At 37.6% G+C, this 22683-nt stretch overlaps 1 protein-coding gene across 8 annotated transcripts in view; it reads right to left on the bottom strand.

Annotated features, from left to right (window-relative positions):
• The window catches only part of WDR76 (WD repeat domain 76), a 54696-nt gene that overhangs the window by 8428 nt on the left and 23585 nt on the right, over nucleotides 1–22683 (bottom strand). For 7 of the 8 annotated variants that reach the window (XM_019983384.2, XM_070775545.1, XM_070775546.1 and 4 more), the window contains 7 exons: nucleotides 20621–20747; nucleotides 19168–19269; nucleotides 19037–19080; nucleotides 16468–16621; nucleotides 8705–8863; nucleotides 1161–1378; nucleotides 413–565 (listed from right to left, as the gene is read on the bottom strand). In XM_019983384.2, coding sequence (XP_019838943.2) covers nucleotides 413–565; nucleotides 1161–1378; nucleotides 8705–8863; nucleotides 16468–16621; nucleotides 19037–19080; nucleotides 19168–19269; nucleotides 20621–20747 — 957 coding nt within the window. The remainder of the gene's footprint in view (nucleotides 1–412; nucleotides 566–1160; nucleotides 1379–8704; nucleotides 8864–16467; nucleotides 16622–19036; nucleotides 19081–19167; nucleotides 19270–20620; nucleotides 20748–22683) is intronic. The other variant, XM_070775543.1, reaches the window with a different exon arrangement.

Genomic DNA, 22683 nt, shown 5'->3' with positions numbered 1-22683 from the left:
TGGGTTGGGAAGATCTCCTGAACGGCTACCCACTCCAGTATTGTGGCCTGGAGAATTCCACAGACAGAGGAGCCTGACAGGTTACAATCCATGGGGTCACAGAGCTGGACACGACTGAGTGACTTTCACACAAGATATCACAAGCCTGATTTCATCAGATTTCAGTGCTAAAAGGAAAGCCTGACATCATTCCCCAGGGTAGCTACAGACCTTCCTTGCCAATCTCAAGGAAATCTACAGATTCCAAAACTGCTGAAATGCTATTAAGTACAAATAGTTGATCTTTGGGAACCTAGACATGGCTACAAAACAGTTAACGCTAGTGATTTAATAAGGAGTAATAGTAAAGAAAGCTACTGGTTAACACAGTAATTACAGACTCTTAACAACGTGTTCTGTCTTCCCAATTTACCTCAGCTTACAATCAGCACATGTGGTTACTACTCTGTTACCAGTAAGAGGTGAAAAATAGGCTGAAGCAATGCTCTTTGTGTGTTCAGTTAAAGAAATCAAAGGCTGGTTTCTACTGAGATTCAGGCATCTTGCATCATAAACATGAATGTCCCTGTAACAGGAGGAATAATTCTCAGTGTTATCACAGTACACAGAGTAAGCTTCTACAATAGCACGGAACATAAATCAGACACTCAAATACACACTACGCTGAAGAACAGTTAAGACAGGCCCCTCTAATCTTCGGTATTCATTTTAAGAACACGGGCATAGATTAAAAATTAGAAAAATTCCAAAATTATAGCATATCTATGTAACCAGGTGGGTATAGAGAGACAAGATTCTAGCTGGTTTTCTCATCGCCTCAAGAAAAAAGTTAACACAGACTAAGAAACTGTAGGTCCCATTTAACTTATATTTTTTTTTTTTACAGATTTTCTTCTCAAAATACTGGAGTAAATGCACGAGACCAGGGAAAACAAAAATGTATATTTGTTTCAATATTTTTACTATGTATTAAATCTCATTTTAAAGAATCACAAAAAAACTAAAACAAAAAACAAAACAAAAAAAAACCACCCTGAAATTAGCATAGAAAGGAAAATTATTTGGTCCGTGGGTATCACAAAAAAGTCTTTGTCAATCAAACTAAAACAGTATTCCTAAAGTTAAAACATCTGTATCATAAAATTTGATGAAGAACATACCTTAATCCTGCAGTGATCAAATACTGTCTCTGCACCGGGTGCACATGAACAGTTCTTATTTTGCTCAAAGAAGTTTTGATGAGTTTCTCACAAGAAGTTCCAGGAGTCCGCCTATCCACTAGTGACATACTTCCATCCCAGTGACCTACTATTAAAGTGGAGGCATCTTCTGTCAAGAAGTCAAAGGAGGAAAAGCTTCTTGTTTCCTCTCTATATACCTAAGGATATAAGGAACAATCAACTTAAGTAATGCTCTTCTTTTAAAAAAAGCCAATGCATAAATTCTTTGTTAAAAAAGTAATACAACACTTTACTCCAAATACCTCATTTATCCTCCCATCATCCCCACAAGAAACACAGGACAAAACGGTCATCCTCTTTTGCAGAGATGGAATCGAAGGCACTGATCAACTCTAAGACTTGCCTGCAATCAAACAGCCCATCCACCCATGTTGGGGCTACATCCTAAATCTCTTAAATCCAATAAAACTCAGTTGCAGATCTACCCTGAAACTTACTAGGAAATAGACTGAATTTGAATTCTACTCAAATACAAATTCAATTTGAATTCTACTCAAATACAAATTGAAACTCAAAAAGATATGTGCACCCCAATGTTCACAGCAGCACTATTTACAATCGCCAAGCCATAGAAGCAACCTAAAGGGTGCATCCACAGTGGAGTGGATAAAGAAGATGTGGTACATATATATGATGGAATATTCAGTTTCAGTGAAAGTCACTCAGTCATGTCCGACTCTTTGTGACCCCATGGGCTATACAGTCCATGGAATTCTCCAGGCCAGAATACTGGAGTGGATAGCCATTCCCTTCTTCAGGGGTTCTTCCCAACCCAGGGATCGAACCCAGGTCTCTCCACACTGCAGGTAGATTTTTTACCATCTAAGCCACCAGGAACACCCTGATTGAATGTCAGCCACAAAAAATAACAAACTAATGCTATTTGCAGAAACATGGATGGACCTATAGATTGTCATTCTAAGTAAATCAGATACAGACAAATATCATATATTGCTTACATGTGGAACCTAAAAAAAAGGTACAAATGAACTTATTTACAAAACAGAAGTAGAGTCATGTACGTAGAAAATAAACTGTGTTTACCAGGAGATGGGGGGGTGGATAAATTGGGACTGACATATATACACTAATATATATAAAGTAACTAATAAGAACCTGCTATATAGCACACAGAACCGTACTCAATACTTTGTAAAGGTCTATATGGGAAAAGAATCTTGTGGATAATATGTATAACTGATTTACTGTGCTATACACTTGAAACATAACACTGTAAATCCACTACACACCAATAAAAATTTTTTTTAATTATATGGACAGTAATCACATCACTGGTTTCCAGGGGCTTGGGAAAGAAAAGAGGACTAACTGCAAAGGGTCATGAGGTAATTTTTTTCAGGTGAAGGAAATTTTCTATGTCTTGATTGCAGTGGTGGTTACATAAGTTTGCCAAGATTCATAAAACTGCACACCTAAAATAGGTAAGTTTTATAGTATGTACTGTATACCTCAATAAACCTGACTTTTGAAAAAATAAGTGGAGAACTTTGACAACTCAATACTAAAAACACAGATAACCCAATTAAAAACAGGCAAAGATCCAAATAGACATTTCTTTAAATAATTACAATAATTACTAATAAGCAAATCCCCATCATGAACAACAGCCTTGTCATGGCGAAGGGGCTTGTTTAACTCAATGACACTACGAGTGGTGCTGTGCAGGGCCACCCAAGACAGACAGGTCACACTGAAGAGTTCTGACAAAACATGGTCCACTGGAGAAGGAAATGGCAACCCAAGCCAGCATTCTTGTCAGGAAAACCTCATGAACAGTATAAAAAGGCAAAAAGACAGAACACCGGAAGATGGACACCGCCCCCCTCCAAATCAGAAAGGGTCCAGCATGCTATGAGGGAAGAGCAGAGAGCAATTACTAATAGCTCCAAAAAGAATGAAGCGGCTGGGCCAAAGCAGAAATGATGCTTAGTTTTGGATGTGTCTGGTGGTGAAAGTAAAGTCCAACGTTATAAAGAACAGTAGTGCATAGGAACCTGGAATGCTAGGTCCATGAATCAAGGTAAACTGGACACACTCAAGTAGGAGATGGCAAGATTGATCTACAGATCGAGAATCCCCAAAATGGTGTTATTTATCCTCAACACCATTTTACTAGACCACAATCCAGGAGACTAAAGCTTTAGTTACTGACACCTCTGCCTCAACTTCAAGGCGTCTGACAGCTGTCTGTTGACATCTGTCAGACAGAATCAAGTCTGCACGTGGGATGGGCTATTTCTTTTTTCCCCTTCTTAATTTCTTTTTACAGTTTTACTGAGATGTAGTATTTCCTATACCATAAACTTCACTCTCACCATGTTTTTTAAACTATGACTTCATTCACAACACTGACATTTTTTTACAAAACTCTTAGGACAACTTAGGAATCAATGAACTAAAATGGACGGGAATGGGCAAATTTAATTCAGATGACCACTGTGGGCAAGAATCCCTTAGAAGAAAACGAGTAGCCCTCATAGTCAACAAAAGAGTCCAAAATACAGTACTTGGGTACAATCTCAAAAATGAAAGAATAATCTTGGTTCATTTCCAAGGCAAACCATTCAGCATCACAATAATCTGAGTCTATGCTCCAACCACTTAGGCCAAAGAAGCAGAACAGTTCTATGAAAACCTACAAGAACTTGTAGATTTGACACCAAAAAGAAAATGATGTCCTTTTCATGATAGAGGACTGGAATGCAAAAGTAAGAAGTCAAGAGATACCTGGAGTAACAAGCAAGTTTGGCCTTGGAGTACAAAATGAAGCACTGCAAGGCTAATAGAGTTTTGCCAAGAGAATGCACTGGTCATAGCAAACACCCTCTTCTAACAATACAATAGACCATTCTACACATGGACATCACCAGGTAGTCAATATTGCAATCAGACTGATTATATTTTTTGCAGACAAAGATGGAGAAGCTCTATATTGTCAGCAAAAACAAGACCTGGAGCTGACTGTGGCTCAGACCATCAGTTTCTTATTGCAAAATTCAGACTTAAATTGAAGAAAGTAGGGAAAACCACTAGACCATTCAGGTATGACCTAAATAAATCCTGTATGATTATACAGGGGAGGTGAAGAATAGATTCAAGGTATTCCATCTGGTAGACAGAGTGCCACAGTTCTTCAAACTATGGCCAGAGATTTGTAACACTGTACAGGAGGCAGTGACCAAAACCATCCAAAAGAAAAAGAAATGCAAAAAGGCAAAATCGTTGTCTAAGGAGGCTTTACATATAGCTGAGGAAAGGAGAGAAGTGAAAAGCAAGCGAGAAAGGGAAAGATATACCCAACTGAGTGCAAAGTTCCAGAGAACAGCAAGGAGAGATAAAAAAGGCCTTTTTAAATGAACAATGCAAAGAAGTAGAGGAAACCAACAGAATAGGAAAGACTAAAGATCTCTTCAAGAAAAGTGAAGATATCAAGGGAACATTTCATTCAAGGATGGGCACAATGAAGGATGGAAGCGATACAGACCTAACAGAAGCAGAGGAGATTAAGAAGAGATGGTAAGAATACACGGAAGAACTGTACAAAAAAAAGTCTTAATGACCCACGTAACCAAAATGGTATGGTCACTCACCTAGAGCCAGACATCCTAGTATGTGAAGTCAAGTGGCCTTAGGAAGCATTACTTACAAACAAGCTAGTGGAGGTGACAGAATTCCAGCTGAGTTACTTAAAATCCTAAATGATGATGTTAAAGTGATGCACTCAATATGTCAGCAAATTTGGAAAATATGTCAGCAGTGACCACGGGACTGGAAAAGGTTAGTTTTCATTCCAACCCCAAAGAAGGGTAATGACAAAGAATGTTCAGACTACTGTACAATTGCACTCATTTCACATGCTAGTAAAGTTATGCTCAAAATCCTTCAAGCTAGGCTTCACCAGCATATGAATAGAGAACTTTCAGATGTACAAGCTGGGTTTAGAAAAGGCAGAGGAACCAGAAATGCAATTGCCAACATTCACTGGATGATGGAGAAAGCAAGAGAATTCCAAAAAACAACTACTTCTGTTTCACTTACCACACTGAAGTCTTTGACTGTTTGGATCACAACAAACTATGGAAAATTCTTAAAAAGATGGTTTCTCTCCTGAGAAACCTGTATGACGGTCAAGAAGCAACAGTAAGAACCGGACATGTAACAGTGGACTGGTTCCAAACTGGGAAAGGAGTACATCAAGGATATATATTGTCACCCTGCTTATTTAACTTATATGCAGAGTACATCATGTGAAATGCCACATTGGATGAAGCACAAGCTGGAATCAAGATTGCCAGGAGAAATATCAACAACCTCAGATATGCAGATAATACCACTCTAATGGCAGAAAGTAAAAAGGAACTAAAGAGCCTCGTGATGAGGCTGAAAGAGGAGAGTGAAAAAGCTAGCCTGAAACTCAACATTCAAAACTAAAATCATGGCATCCGGTCCTATCACTTCATGGCAAGTAGAAGGGGAAAAGTGGAAGTAGTGACATATTTTATTTACTTGGCCTCCAAAATCACTGTAGACGATGACAGCAGCCATGAATTTAAAAGACGCTTGCTCCTTGGAAGAAAAGCTATGACAAACCTAGACAGCACATTAAAAAGCAGAGACATCATTTGGCCAACAAAGATCTGTATGGTCAAAGATATGGTTTTTCCAATAATCATGTACAAATGTGAGAGCTGGACCCTAAAGAAGACTGAGTACTGAAGAATTGATGCTTTCAAACTGTGATACTGGAGAAGACTTTTGGGAATCCCTTAGACTGCAAGGAGATCAAATTAGTGAATCCAAAAGGAAATCAACCCTGTATATAGTCATTGGAAGAACGGATGCTGAAGCAGAAGCTCCAATATTTTGGCCATTTGATGCAAAGAGATGACTCACTGGAAAAGATCCTGATTCTGGGAAAGGCTGAAGGGTGGACAGGGTGGACTGCAAAGAGATGAAACCAGTCCCTCCTAAAGGAAATCAGTCCTGAATATTCATTGGAAGGACTGATGCTGAAGCTCAAGCTCCAACACTTTGGCCACCTGATGTGAAGAACGGACTCACTGGAAAAGACCCTGATGCTAGGAAAGATCAAAGGCGGGAGGAGAAGGGGATGACAGAGGATGAGATGGTTGGATGGCATCACTGACTCAATGGACATGAGTCTGAGTAAGTTCCAGGAGTTGGTGATGGACAGGGAAGCCTGGCGTGCTGCAGTCCATGGGGTCGCAAAGAGTTGGACACAACTGAGCAACTGAACTGAACTATTACTCACTTAATACCATTGTATCATGATTGATCAACAGAAAAATAATAGAATTCTCTATCACCAAAGCTACCATTTAATAAGAAAACCTATAATCACTTTTTAAAATCCAGATGCATATCAGAATTACAAATGCCTAGGTACTGCTTTTTTTGTCCAAAGCTCCAGATATGTTTCTAATGAGCAGCCATGTTTAAAACCAACCAGACTAGATGATGATCTTTTACTTTCATCTAGTTTGTTTCATCTTTTCTTCATACTCAGTGCTCCATTTCATTCAGTTTAGGTTTTCCAATTTCTCCATCTATATTTTTTTATGCTCTCTCTCAAGCCTTTATCAAGCACAGCAGAAAAACTTTTGTATACATATATATATATGTTATGCATAATATATGTATTTTAGAAAACTTATGAATTTTCACCTAACTAAAAAATTTATGACATTTTGATTCCACTTGTTTGACTTAGTATGAAGAGAATGCTAGATTTCTAATTTTAAAAAAATAGATGCAACAAGTAACAAAGGTTTACTGTATAGCACAGGGACCTATAGTCAATATTTTTTAAGAACCTATAATGGAAAATAATCTGAAAAATAATATGTATAACTGAATCACCTTGCTGTGCACCTGAAACATTGTAAGTCAACTCTACTTCAATAAATACATGTATTAAGAAAAACTCATGTAAGTAATTATGAATAATCTGTACACAGAACATTAGAATAATTACAAAGACATCAGAATGTGTTAATTTTGAGTACTGGCTTACATAAAAAATTAAGGCATACATAAAATTAGATCAATTAAATTAGTATTTATGACAATAAACCATAAGTGATGATGTCATGTTTTTTTGTTTCACACATAAAATTGCCCTTATACTGAGGATGTCTAAAAACTCCAAAAGTTTCATTCAAAATAAGTTAAAGGGTAGAAACCTACATCTAAACCATCCTCAACTTCATAAAGATTAAAATTCACATTGAAAAAGGGTTTAATTTATAAGAATTCTCTTAATGAGGAAATCTAATATGGTTAATGAGCAAATGTGAAAGCTCACTTGAAATGACATGTTTGTTCTAAGCATTAAGTAGCAGATATTTAAGTAGGAGACCAAATGTAATCACTGGGATCAAATACTGTGAGGATTCCTCAGGCCTTTGGAAGCTTCTGGTCTACCCAACCAGAGATCAAATGGATTAGAAAACCTTCAAGGGGTAAAGGCTATTTATCTTGGTAGAGTATCTTTCAGCAGATGGATAGTCACAAGTATGAGCCTAACATCTTTCAACTATTCTTAAACAGACTTCAACTTAATCTGACCTCATAGAGGCTAGATTAGCCCAGGAAAAGACCTTATCCTCAACAGGTGGTTATGAATAAACCTGGCCTAAGATGTTCTGAACGAAATTGCCTGGGTGTCCATTTCTTGCCAGAGTACAATTTTATCACATCCAATTGCAGTATTTCATTCTAACTTCACCAGATAAAAATAGCTGAGCTAATCTATTATCAGATATATATATGGCATGTAGGCCTGATAAATCTTAGCTAGAAGACAAAAAAAACAAATTTTATAGTTTCTGTGATACATTAAGTGAGTTAATGTAGACTTGCCATATGTTTTAGATATAATGTGCTATAGTACTATTTGTTATGTGATGAATTTCTCTATAGTCTTTTCTGTCACATCTAAGAATCAGCCTCACAAAATTCATATCTGCAAAGGCTAGAAATAATAAACAAAAATATAATAATATTCTAATATTTTTCCTGAATAAAAGACAAGTTTTAAGCCTTAAAACAGAAGAATAGGTTATTGTCTTTAAAAGATTTTTGCAAAAATAAAAAATAAGAGCAAAAATCTCTCATGTGCCAGGCTCTGTTTTAAGTACTTTATCTACATTAACTCACTTAATCCTCGTGACAGTCCTGTAAGGTAAATATTATTACTGTTTCATTTCAAAACTAAGGAAACTGAGACACAAAGAGGTAAAGGAACTTGCCAAGGTCACACAAAGAGTACCAGATGGGATATGAATTTAGGCAGAATAGTTCTAAAGTCCCTGTTCCATCCCATCTCATCCAGTCTGATGGTATAATAATCATTCATGTGGCATTTCATAAAGAATCTAGAATATCATCTAAGGTCAATAAGTAAACACATTAACATTTACCTCTTCAAAAACAGCCCTGGAAAAGTCCCCACAGCGTAATGTGCCATCATAGCTCAGTGACAGCAGGTGAGCCGGATTGGCAGGTGAGAAGTAAAGACAGCTGACCGGCTGACTGTGGGGCTGAAAAAGATAAACTCCATCCTCTTTAGGTTGGTGAGTCTGGAAGAGAGTTAGGGGTAGGGAGAGAGAGACAAAAACTGGTGAGAAACAGTAATATATTCTATGTCATTAAGTCATTAAAATATTTTTGTCTGTATTATATTCAGTCTTTTCTCAGTCTATTATATACCCAACCTCCCAATTAGAAAGTCAGAACTAGAAACTTTAGACTCTAAGCTATTTTCCTAATTTTCAATCCAACAGAATTAAGTCTCATTTAAGTTTCCAGTTTTTCACCACTAGACAACTAGTTTTTCATAATGCAGAGGGGAAATAATTACTGCTTATTCTGACTTCATTTCATGAAATCCTCAGGAAATGTGAGATTTACTTTTTATTGCACACACAGGATAGTTCCTTCCTACTAAAATACATCAACATTACTTCTACTTTGCTTGCTAAGTATGCTTCTCTATGAGTATATCATCCTGAGCACAATTTTCGTAAGTTGTTTGGTTCTGGCCCAAAATGATAGTTTTTAAAATATTTTATCCCCTAAATACTCTGGCCACCTGATGCGAAGAGCTGGCTCATTGGAAAAGACCCTGATGCTGGAAAAGATTGAGGGAAAGAGGAGAAGGGGGTGGCAGAGTGAGGGCAAGAGGAGAAGGGGGCGGCAGAGGATAAGATGGTTAGATAGCATCACTGACTCAATGGACGTGAGTTTGAGCAAACTCCAGGAGATATTGAAGGACAGGGATGCCTGGCATGTTGCAGTCCATGGAATCACAAAGAGTTAGACACGACTTAGCAACTGGAAAAAAAAAAAAAAATCCCCTAAATACCCCATGAAAAATGCATGTATTTGAATTTCTGTAGTAATATTACTGCTTCTAAAGATTATCCTCTCACTACTGGATTATCAACTCTGAAATCATCATGTTTCGAATTTCCACACTATATTCCTATACCACATGTTATACTATGAACCAACAACTATCATCTCCAAATCTAGCCTGGTCTGCTCTGAAATACTCAAGCACTGTTTTTGTCTTTTTTATTTAAGTTTTTAAAGAGAAAAAAATTTTAAAGGAAAGAAAGAAAAATTCCTTTTAAAAAAAGGAAAAAAATTACAACCACACATACTCCTCCTCCTAACCAGAGTTAACCACTGTTAACACTTTGGCATATTTGTCCACAGCATATATTTTTTAGAAAAACAATACGCTCCAGACAAAAGTTCTGAAAAATCATTCAAAACCCAAAATTGACCAAAATTATCACTGAAATATTGAGCAATCATTATAGATGTCTTTACATGTAGTTAACTTATATAGACAGAAGGACAGAGAAGATTTTTGTGGGGGTGGGATGGGGAAGGCCACTTTTAATAGTATTAAATTTAACTATACTTTAAAATAATAAAAGAAAAGCAAGCTGAAGGAATTTTTGAATTTCAAGTATTTCTTTACAAGAGTTATCTAAGAAGGAAACAGTATAAAGCATAAAGCCCTTACAGTCATTAAGCTTTATTTTTAAATTTAACTATGGATGTCTCAATTTTAAATTTCTATTGATTGAGGACACTATTTCCTCCCACCCTCCAATCTCCCCTTTTTCCATCTCTATATTTAATTTTGTCCAGTTTAACAACATTCATCTCTAGTTCTGTAACCATAATTCATATTGCTGTTTAATATTAGTTCTTCATTTAAATGGATTCAATACTCAATCATCGATTCTTCTGTCAAGCTTCTTCACTTGTGAATTCTTAATTTTGACTTACTTTTAACTGGCTGAGATTTTCTATCAAGCAGTTTTTTCCAGATGAACTCATAGGTCTTGAATTTCTTGAGTTTTTTCACATGTGAAAATACCTACCTGCTGCCTTTACATAAGAATAATATCTTGGGCTACCTATGTATTCCAGGCCACACTTCCTTCCCTCAGAACTTTGTAGACATTACATAAAATGTTGTAGAAAACTGAGGCAAGCCTGGTTTCTCCCCTTGAATATAATTTGTTTTTCCTACCTGAAGAATTCTTTGTCCTTTAAGCTCCAAAGTTTCCGAGAACATTTCATACATTTTCAAATGTGCCAATCCAATTCTGGCTTTTCCCTTAAGACTTTTTTCATCTGTATTTAAGATAACCTCAAATCTTTCCTTTAATATCAGTAATTTTATTTTCAGCAATGTTTATTCTGTTCCTTCTAATTTATTAGTTTCACTGATTTTCAATTTGTTTCCTTAGTTTTGCTGTCTCCTTCATTCCGTTGTTTGTTATCTTATCTTTGAGCCTTATTTTACCAAAATTAATGCTGTTATTAACTTGCTCCACAGCATCACTGTCCAAAAGAACTTTCTGAGATGACAAAAATGATATGTGTATTCACTGTCCAATATGGTATCCACTATTCATGTGTGGCTATTAAGCACTTGAAATGTGCCTGGTAGAACTGAAGAACTGAATTTTCTATTTTAATTACTTTAAAAATAAACACAGGTAACCTTGCTTTTCAAAAGTTTGCTTTGTGCTTTATACCACTTCGCTCTTACAAAACACCTATGTTAACAACTATTTTCGCTAACTGAAGGGAATCCAAAAAGGATTTTCGTTTTTATGAGAAAAGGTGAAAAATGAAAATAGTATTCAGCATTTGTTTTGCAGGAAGCTGTTACAGAGGCAGCGCACCCCAAGCAGCAAGAGTGGCACCACCAAGCTCTGTCCCAGGGAACTTACACTCAGGATCTCAGCATGAAGCCACTCTTAGCTCTGAACTGTGTCTGACAGCATCTGTACCTTATCTTGATTTATTCTGTGCATTTATTAGCAAGACACCTTAAGGTAATTGCTTCTTGCATTACACCATTTGAGCTTACAAACTGTTTCATAGTAATACTCTACTGTTGGATAAGGTGGAGAAGGAAATGGCAACCCACTCCAGTATTCTTGCCTGGAAAATCCCATGGAAGGAGGAAGCTGGTAGGCTACAGTCCATGGGGTCACAAAGAGTCGGACACGACTGAGTAACTTCACTTTCACTCTGGATAAGGAGGGAAACCTGCAGTTCAAATTTCATTTCAGTCCAAAAATACCAAGTTAGGTGTACATCTAACAACTTCAAACCAAAATGAGTCCAGGACCAGTTTGTTTTGCGCCTAGAAATGACTGTCTGTACACACTGGATTGGATATGAAAACTGAAAGTACAAGTACCAGTAAAGACGATTACAGTAATCCCAAAAAAGAAAATGGAGCCCTCACTAATCTGCTGTTGGCCAGGACAGGAAAGAGAGGGCAAAATCATTAAAGGGTTTTACTAGACATAAGGAATGAAGGGACAACCTAACTCTTCCATGCTTCCTCTTGCTTTTAGGATAAAAAGCAAAATTCTCAACAAAATTTATAAAGGTATACATCTGACCTCTTCCCACCTCTGTATTTCCCCCCTACTCCACTCATCCCCTCCATCTATGCCTTTGTTGTCCATGCTCCAGCCACACAGGCATTTTTTTCAGGTCTTTGAATGCATCAAGCCGGCACCCTACTGCCTAAGGTCCTTAACATGCTGTTCCCTCTTGCCTGAAATGCTCTTTTCCCTTTCTTTGCTTGGTTTATTCCTACTTAGCTTTCAAATCTCAACTCAATTCTCCCTTCTTCAGGGAAGCCTTCCCTGATCCTCCAAATTAGGCCAGTCTACCTGTTACGTGATAATACCACTCTTCCTTCACTCCATTAATCAGAGTATATAATCCACCCCACTTATCAAACATATAATTACTTCATTCATGCTGCTTTTGCCACTAAATTCCAAACCTTATGAGAACATGGACAGTCTTTCCTCACAAATATGGCTGGGGCATCATTAGAAGAGTACTTAACACAAAACACTCAGTTAGTGTGGAATGAATGAATGGGTACACGGGTGACCAAATGAATGACAACGCAACTTTTGACCCTAGGCGAGACTAGGAATCTTATGAAAAGTTAAGTGGAAAGCTGAGGGCGTACCAAGGCAATTCAATGCAGCAAAGGAGTCTTTTCAACAGTGCTGGGACAACTGGACATACACATATGAAAAGAGGAACCGGGGCCCTTACCTCAGAGCATATACAAAAACAATTCAAAGATTATAAAAATAATACTAACTCAAGGTGGATCAGTGAACTAAGTGTGAAAGCTTAAACTATAAAAATATTTAGAAAAGTACATAGGAGAAAAACTTCCTGACTTTGGGCTACATGGATTTCTTAGATGACACCAAAAACACAATCCATTAAAAATTTGATACATTGGACCTCATCAAAACTCAAAACTTTGCACTTCAATAGCATTAAGAAAATGAAAAGACAAGGAGAAATATTTGTAAATCAAGTACCTGATAAGGATTCGCATCTAGAGTATACAAGGAACTCTTAACAACTCAATAAGAAAACAAAAAATCCAATTAAAAAAATTGACAAAAGATCTGAATAGACATTTCACCAAAGACATCCAAATGGCAGGATAAGAGCCTCAACATCATTATTCATTAGACAAATGCAAATCAAAACCACAGGGAGATAAAACTTCACTAGGAAAATACACCCACTTGAAAGACTATAATCAGAAAGACAGACAATAATAAATGTTGGTGAGCATGGAGAGCCTGCATACATTGCTGGTGGGAACAGAAGATGGTGCAAACTCTTTGGAAAGCAGTTTGGCAGTTCCTCAAATGTTAACCAGTTTCCATATGACCTAGCAATTCTATTCCCAGGGACCCACTCAAAAGAAATGAAAACACATTTCCACACAAAAATGTGTACACAAATATTTAAAATCAAATTATTCAGAACAGCCAGGAAGTGGAAACAACCCAAATGTCTACCGAGTAATAAATGCATAAACAAAATGTTGTATAATCAAACAAGGAAATACTATTCAACAATAAAAGACAGAGGTGCTGATAGATTAGCATCTACGAGCATGTTATAGTAACACAGATACACCTTAAAACCATAACAAAAGAAAAACACCAACATAAAAGACCATGTATTCTATGATTCTACTTATATGAAATTTACCTAAAAAAATGCAAATTTGTAGAGATTTGCCCAGGGATAAGGGTAGAAACAGGGATTAAATGTAAATAGCCATGAGGAATTTTACAAGAATGATGAAAATGTTCTAAAACAGAATTATGATGATAGTTACACAACTCAATAAACTTACTAAAAATCATTAAATTGTACATTTTAAATGTGTGGATTTTATAAAATATGAATTATACCTCAACAAAACTAATTTAAAAACAAAAACTAGGGGAGGACTCCCCTGGCTGTCCAGTGGCTAAGATGCCCCCACTCCCTGTGCAGGGTGGTCGGTTTGTTCCCTGGTCAGGAAACCAGATTCCACATGCCAAAACTATGAGTTCACATGTTTCAACTAAAGATCCCGCGTTCTGCAGCTAAGAGCAAAGAACCCATGTGCCACAACTAAGACTCAGCACAGTTAAATAATAAAAATAAATATTAAAAAAAAAAAAACCTAAGGAAGTTGGGGAGTGAGAACAGGATAGCTAAGACACTGGCTTTAGACTTGCTCAGTCTGTTGAGATAACCAGGTGTCCTGAAAAACTAGAAAGTTGATAAAAACATTGGACTGCAGACATCCAGTAAAAAAGATTTTTGGAGATCAGAAAAGACATGACAAATGGACTGTTCTACATGTCTTCAACTCTGTGCTATATATCAACATGCACCCTGAAAAGATACTCACTTGACTATGCTAATTCTGTTTTTCCTTTTCTAAGTTCTTCAACAAATAGTCTATCCACAGTTTTCATTTCTTCTTCTACTTCATTTTTTTTTTTTAATTTTTGTTTTATTTATTTTTGGCTGCACTGGGTCTTCATTGCTGCATGCGGGTTTCCCTACTGCAGTGAGTGGGGGATACTCTTGCTTGGGATGCTCAAGCTTCTTATCGCAGTGGCTTCTCTTGTTGCAGAGCACAGGCTCTAGGCACTCAGGCTTCGGTAGTTCTGGCTCACAGCCTTAGTTGCTCCACAGCATGTGGACTCTTCTGGAACAGGGATCGAACCCGTGTTCCCTGCGTTCACACGCAGATTCTCATCCACTGCACCACCTGGGAAGTCCCCGACCCCATACTTTTTTAATCTCCTATAAGTCTCTGTTCCTTCCTTACCTTACTGTTGAAGTTATTCTCTCAACTCACTAATCATACCCTATGTCGAAACTAACATCCCTTTTTTCTGTTCCCATTCTTTTTGGTGGTCGTTTAGTCACTAAGTCATGTCCAACTCTTGTGACCCCATGGACTACAGCCCTCCAGGCTCCTCTGTGCATGGGATTCTCCAGGCAAGAATACTGGAGTGGGTTGCCATTTCCTTTGCCAGGGCATCTTTCCAACCCAGGAATCAAACCTGTGTCTCCTGCATTGCAGGTGGATTCTTTACCAACTGATCTACAAGTGAAGCCACCCATTCTTCTTAAGTCCTCTGGAAAAAAGCCCTGTCAGACTCTCATGCTTGAAATTCATCTCTTAGCTTATACAATCTTATACTATTTCTGGTCCTCGTCCCACTTCCCTGCTTCTGTTTTCTTTACCAAATCCTTTCGCCTCCTACCCCTACTAACATCTTATCAAAATAAGCAAGAACCTATGCACTCAAAATAAAAGAGAACTTGGTTGTTATTTCTTCTCTTCTCACAAAATTCATTTTATTTATTAACCCCAACCCTCGACAAATTAACCCCAACCCTCAACAAGTCACAATGGCTTCTCCATCTCCATTAACTGTCCTTAAGGCATTTTTCATGTCTTTGTTCTACTTCCCCAATTAGAAAATAAATTCAGGGCTTCCCAGGTGGCTCAGTGGTCTGCCAATGCAGGAGACATGAGTTCAATCTCTGATCCGGAAAGATCCCATATGCTGCAGAGCAACTAAGCCAGTGTACCACAACTCCTGAGCCTGTGCTCTAGAGCCCGGGAGCCACAACTACTGAGCCCATGTGCCACAGATACTGAAACCTGAGCGCCCTGGGGCCCATGCTCTGCAACAAGGCGAGCCACCGAAATAGGAAGCCTGAGCACCACAGCTAGAGAGCAGCCCCGGCTCACCGAGACTAGAGAAAAGGCCAGATAGCAACGAAGACCCAGCAAAGCCAAAAATAAATAAATACATAAATTCAGAGAATATTAACTTGGCTTTATTCAATTTTGTAACCACTAAAAGCAATCAATGCATTATTATATATGCAATGAACGAAATTTAATATCAGTTTCTGACTCATCAAAAACGACTAGGATCATCCTAAGATCATCCCTGGGAAGATATTTTGATCCAGTTTGAAAATTATATTTTAAACATAATTAGAAAACTAAGAACTTGCTATGATCTTTTCATATATACATTTAAAGCTGTAATAAAGTTTCCTGGCAGGCATTTATGCCCAGATGACTAATGATATTCAAGCTAAAAATGTTAGAAGTTTTATAAAGTAAATTTAAATTCCTCTAAGTTTCTAAAATTTGAAATCACAAAGCACAAAACTATATATCTCAAGTAACATCTAGAAACACATGGCTCTAGGCTATTCTTCCGCAGACTATTTCCTTTAGTCGAATTTCAGTACCTTCAAAAAATTAATAATAACTTACCAAATCCCAAAGTCCAACTTGCCCAGATTTGGCCCCAGCTGCCACCAAAGTTCTCATTTCCGATGGGTGGATGGCCATTGAGGAAATTGAGCCTCTGGTAACTTTACAGACAGTATCTTCACTAATGACCATGCCATTTAAATGGACTTTGTAGCTGAGAACATTAAAAAGTTAAACTTGAGAAATAAAACCAAACTCAATGGTCAAAACAATAAAAGGTGATTCAAAAAAGAAAAGTAACAATAAATGTGGGAAAATATTCAACTTCCTGGCAACCAAGGAAATCAAATTAAACAGCAGAGTACTATTTTTCACTCATAAAAGTTAATAGGCTATAGTTAAACATTCATATATACTAAACATTCATATATACTAACAGCAGAGTAAATTCATATAAGATTTTCAGAAATTAAAAAAAAAAAAGATTTTGGAAAACAATTTGGCATGTCCTAAAGGGGAACCCAGATAACCACAATGGTGTGATCACTCACCTACAGCCAGATATGCTGAAATACGAAGTCAAGTGGACCTTAGGAAGCATCATTACAAAATTAGTGGAGGTGATGGAATTCCAGTTGAGCTATTTCAAATCCTAAATGATGATGCTGTGAAAGTGCTGCACTCAATGCCAGCAAATTTGGAAAACTCAGCAGTGGCCACAGGACTGGAAAAGGTCAGTTTTCATTCCAATCCCAAAGAAAGGCCATGTCAAAGAATGCTCAAACTACCACACAATTGCATTCATCTCACACACTAGTAAAGTAATGTTCAAATTTCTCCAAGCCAGGCTTCAGCAATACGTGAATCGTGAACTTCCAGATTTTCAAGCTGATTTTAGAAAAGGCAGAGGAACCAGCGATCAAATTGCCAACATCCATTGGATCATCAAAAAAGCGAGACAATACCAGAAAAACATCTAATTCTGCTTTACTGACTATGCCAAAGCCTTTGACTGTGTGTATCACAACAAACTGTGGAAAATTCTGAAAGAGATGGGAATACCAGACCACCTGACCTGTCTCTTTAGAAACCTGTATGCAGGTCAGGAAGCAACAGTTAGAACTGGACATGGAACAACAGACTGGTTCCAAATAGGAAAAGGAGTATGTCAAGGGTGTATATTGTCACCCTGCTTATTTAACTTAAATGCAGAGTACATCATGCAAAATGCTGCACTGGAGGAAGCACAAGCTGGAATCAAGATTACTGGGAAAAATATTAATAACCTCATATACGCAGATGACACCACCCTTATGGCAGAAAGTGAAGAAGAACTAAAGAGCCTCTTGATGAAAGTGAAAGAGGACAGTGAAAAAGTTGGCTTAAAGCTCAACATTCAGAAAACGAAGATCATGGTATCTGGTCCCATCACTTCATGGCAAATAGATGGGGAAACAGTGGAAACAGTGTCAGACTTTATTTTGGGGGGCTCCAAAATCACTGCAGATGGTGACCACAGCCATGAAATTAAAAGACACTTACTCCTTGGAAGGAAAGTCATAACCAACCTAGATAGTGTATCAAAAAGCAGAGACATTACTTTGCCAGCAAAGGTCCGTCTAGTCAAGGCTATGGTTTTTCCATTGGTCATGTATGGATGTGAGAATTGGACTATAAAGAAAGCTGAGCACCGAAGAACTGATGCATTTGAACTGTGGTGTTGGAGAAGACTCTTAAGAGTCCCTTGGACTGCAAGAAGATCCAACCAGTCTATCCTAAAGGAGATCAATCCTGAGTGTTCATTGGAATGACTGATGTTGAAGCTGAAACTCCAATACTTTGGTCACCTGATGCAAAGAGGCTGATTCGTTTGAAAAGACCCTGATCCTGGGAAAGATTGAAGGCAGGAGGAGAAGGGGACGGCAGAAGATGATGGCATCACCGACTCAATGGACATGAGTTTGGGTAAACTCTGGGAGTTGGTGATGGACAGGGAGGCCTGGAGTGCTGTGGTCCATAGGGTCGCAAAGAGTTGGACACAACTGAGCGACTGAACTGAACTGAAAGGCTATAAAAACATCCACAATGTTTGACCTCACTTCTGGAATCTATCCTAAGGAAATAATCCACTATCACAATATAAACTTCAACAGATACACAAACACACAACACTCAAAACTAAACAGAAAACAACTCCAAATATCAAGAGGTTAAGCAAATTTCATCTACTGAATGAAATATTACTCAATTATTCCATAAATTTAAAGACTCTAGTAACATCCAACCACAATGTTAATGGAAAAGCATAATGCAAAACTGTACATATATTAAAACATAATGAAGCAAAAATGTATGTATTTATACTCGTTTATTAAACACTGAATAAATATATATTATGCGCCATGTACTTTTCTGGTTACTGAGATAAAATCCATGCATTCATGAAGCTTGTGTCCCAGTGGTTTTTTATATAGCAATATGTGAAAGGAAATACACAAAATCTTGTTAGGGTAGAAACATGATGGATAATTCTTTTCACCTCATTTTCAAATTCCCTCTAATGGTATATAGTCTTTATAATTTAAAGATCTCAGGAAATGTAAAACAAAAGCAAGGGATTTTAACTCACCTTTTAATGCTAGATAATTCCTTCTCAGTGTTTTTACTTCTTGTCTGAAACAACGAGCGAAACGAAAGTACTAAATTAACATATGCACTGAAATTTGCTTAAACGCTTGGGTTTACCCTCCCAAGTGATACCTTGCTCATTTCTGCCCAAGTCTGCAAAAATCCTTTAAATAGTGCATTGTCATCATCTTGATTTTCAGGAGTCATTTCTAAAGGCCCAGGAGGTATCAAAGGCTGTTATAAAAAGTAAGAAGAAAAAAAAACTTGGTTGTCACTCTGCCTTAGAATTCAAGCTTAAGGTTTCTCTTTACTTTCAACATCTACAACAGGGGTGCCATATAGTTAGCAATCAAAAACAGCTGTTCAATGAATGAATGCCAAGTATCCTGTAAAGTAAAAACATGTATTATCTCATTTAATTCCCTTAATAATCCAGTGAATGAGATACCACATTTCAAAAACAGTGGAATGAAACAGAGAAGTTAATTTATCCAAAGTTACACTGCCTATAAACAGAGTTGCTAGGAATTGATTCAGATCAGTTCAATTTCATTACTCAAAAGTTATTACTCTGTATCACTTTTTTATATCAAGGATTATAACCCACAAGTCATGAAATCATTTTAATATGTTATAACCAACACTGTGTTTTATTGAATGAGAAAAGAATAGACCAGAAAATTCAAAAGTACATCATATGTAGTAAGGGTTAAGCATCATTTCACAAAAGGTTTGTTTCAGTTTTGTCTGTGTGTGCACGCACGCACACGCACGTGGAGTGGATTCAATGTAAATTATTTCTTATCATGGATGCATAGAGGCTTCAAAAAATGAGCTACTCTCTCTGTAGCAACTTAATTTTCAATTGGCTCTCAAAGCACCAGGCTAATGAGTACTATCTTCCAAGTTATAACTAAGCACTTAGATGTAAAGTATTAAAAACAGTAGATGCTCCTGAATAAAAAATAATCTTACTCAGACAATAAATTTGGTAAATAAACTCTTTCCACTCACTGACAGCATAAATTAAACCACAGTATAGGACCCCCATCATTATTATCACATATTATTATTAATACTACCATTTATTGCTTACTAAATAATATAATACATTCAATATAATGTAAGGACCTTTATCCCTCATGATACCCCTTGTGAGAGGTTTCTGTTATTGTTGCTATTTTAAAAATAGGGAAACTGAGGCTCGGAATGGCTAAGCAATTTACCCACAATCCGACATAGGTAAGTCTGCAGAAATATATAATCCAGTCTTTCATGAGTTTGAAATCTTACTCATTAAACCATATTAGTTAGTTAGTCCAGTCGCTCAGCTGTGTCCGACTCTTTGCGACCCGATGAACCGCAGAACGTCAGGCCTCCCTGTCCATCACCAACTCCCAGAGTCCGCCCACACCCATGTCCATTGAGTCGGTGATGTCATCCAACCATATTAAACCATATAACAGCCAAGTATTAAATTAATGAAGTACAAATTAAACATACTTTACTGACTTTTTACTCTACTTTCAAACACTTCAAATTTTTCAGTATTTTATTAATATATTGTATTTGTACTCTTTCTTACATTTTCATCTACTTCTAATACTGTCTGGATTGGGGCTGCTGGCAATGGGACTCCTGAAGGATCAACTTTTAGTAATCGCATTGACCTTCTACATCCAGTTTCATTTTCTTTCTTCTTGGGTTTCTTCCTAAGGAGTGGAAGGAAAATCATGTTATACTCATAGAAGAGTTATATGTATTTATTACTACCAAGGAGATAACTTCTAGTAATGTATCTCACACATATAGTCAAACATTGCAAAGATATATATACATACCTACATTAATTTTAATTAAAAGTTTGGAAACATGGTAACTGTTCACTATGGGGAGGTAAGGGGTATTAAATTAAGACATATATATCTAGTCAACTATTAAGCAGCCATAAAAAAAAGAATGAAATAGATCTCTATGTGCGACATGAACTCTAAGATATAAGAAGCAAAAGAGAAGGTACAGTATATGTTGAATATGGTTACATTTGCTTTTTTACGAAATATATACATTTGTAACTGGTAAAATTACCAATGGAAGAATATCCATGAAAATATTAACAGTGGATTACTCTAGGAAGAAGGGTGGAGAACTAAGGTCTAAACTTACAAAAAAAAAAAAAAGACTTGACTATTTCATTGCATTTGCTTCCATATCGTTTACCTTGTAAAATCATAGATACCCTACTTTTTATTTATTATTTTTTCATTTAAAAAAGTAGTTCAGAGGCTTCCACGGTGACTCAGTGGTGGGGAATACATAAGCCAATGCAGGGACAGAGGTTCAATCCCTGGTTTGGAAGATTCCACCTGCTGTGCAACAATTAAGCCTATGTCCTGCAACTATTAAAGCTCACAGCCTAGAGCCTGTTAACTGCAATTACTGAACTCATGAACCAAGACTACTGAACCCACACACTCCAAAATACGTGCTCTGTAACAAGAGGAAAAAAAAAAAACCTGTGCACAACAAAGACCCAGCACAGCCAATAAATGAATAAATAATAAATAAAATATAAATAAAAAACCTCAGAGAGATAAGATGCAGCAATTATGAAATAAAAACAATGTGCTTTTGGACTTCCCTAGAGGTACAGTGGATAAGAATTCCTCCTGCCAACACAGGGTATATGGGTTGGATGCCTTCTCAAGGGAGATTTCACGCCACAGAGAAACTAAGCCTGTGTGCCACAACTACTGAGCCCACGTGCCGCAACTACTGCAGCCTGCTTGCCAGAAGTCCAGGCTCCACAGCAAGAGAGGCCACCACAAAAAGAAGCGCCCACACCACAGTGAAGAACAGACCCTACCCACAGCAACGAGAGAAAGGCCTGCACTGCAACAAAGACCCAGCACAGCCAAAAGTAAACAAACTAAATAAAATTATGAAACAATAATTATAATCAGCCGAAATTAACTTTAGAAAACAGTTCAGAACTACCCTGGTGATACACTGGTTAAGAATCCGTCTGCCAAAAAAGGGGACACGGGTTCCATCCCTGGTCTCGGAAGATTCAACATGCCATGGAACAACTAAGCCCATGTGCTGTAACTACTGAAGCTCTCGCTCTAGAGCCTGAGAGTTCCAACTACTAAGCCCATGTGCCACAACTACTGAGCCAGCATGACCAAGAGCCCAAATTCTGCAACAACAGAAGCCAATACAATGATAAGATCATGCACCACAACTAGACCCAAAAAGGCCTGGGCAAAGCAACAAACATCCAGCACAGTCACACACACACAGGAATACTGCTGCTGCTGCTAAGTCGCTTCAGTCATGTCCAACTCTGTGTGACCCCATAGACGGCAGCCCACCAGGCTCCCCCGTCCCTGGGATTCTCCAGGCAAGAACACTGGAGTGGGTTGCCATTTCCTTCTCCAATGCATGAAAGTGAAAAGTGAAAGTGAAGACGCTCAGTCGTATCCGACTCTTAGCGACCGCATGGACTACAGCCTACCAGGCCCCTCCGTCCGTGGGATTTTCCAGACAAGAGTACTGGACTGGGTTGCCATTGCCTTTTCTGCAAAGGAATACTACTTAGCCATAAAAAAGAACAAAGTTTTGCCATTTGCAGCAACATGACTGAAT

The sequence above is a fragment of the Bos indicus genome, chromosome 21, assembly GCF_029378745.1.
Source record: "Bos indicus isolate NIAB-ARS_2022 breed Sahiwal x Tharparkar chromosome 21, NIAB-ARS_B.indTharparkar_mat_pri_1.0, whole genome shotgun sequence".
Taxonomy (NCBI): domain Eukaryota; kingdom Metazoa; phylum Chordata; class Mammalia; order Artiodactyla; family Bovidae; genus Bos; species Bos indicus.
Note: the sequence above shows the minus strand (reverse complement) of the source record. Positions and strands in the feature narration are given on the sequence as shown.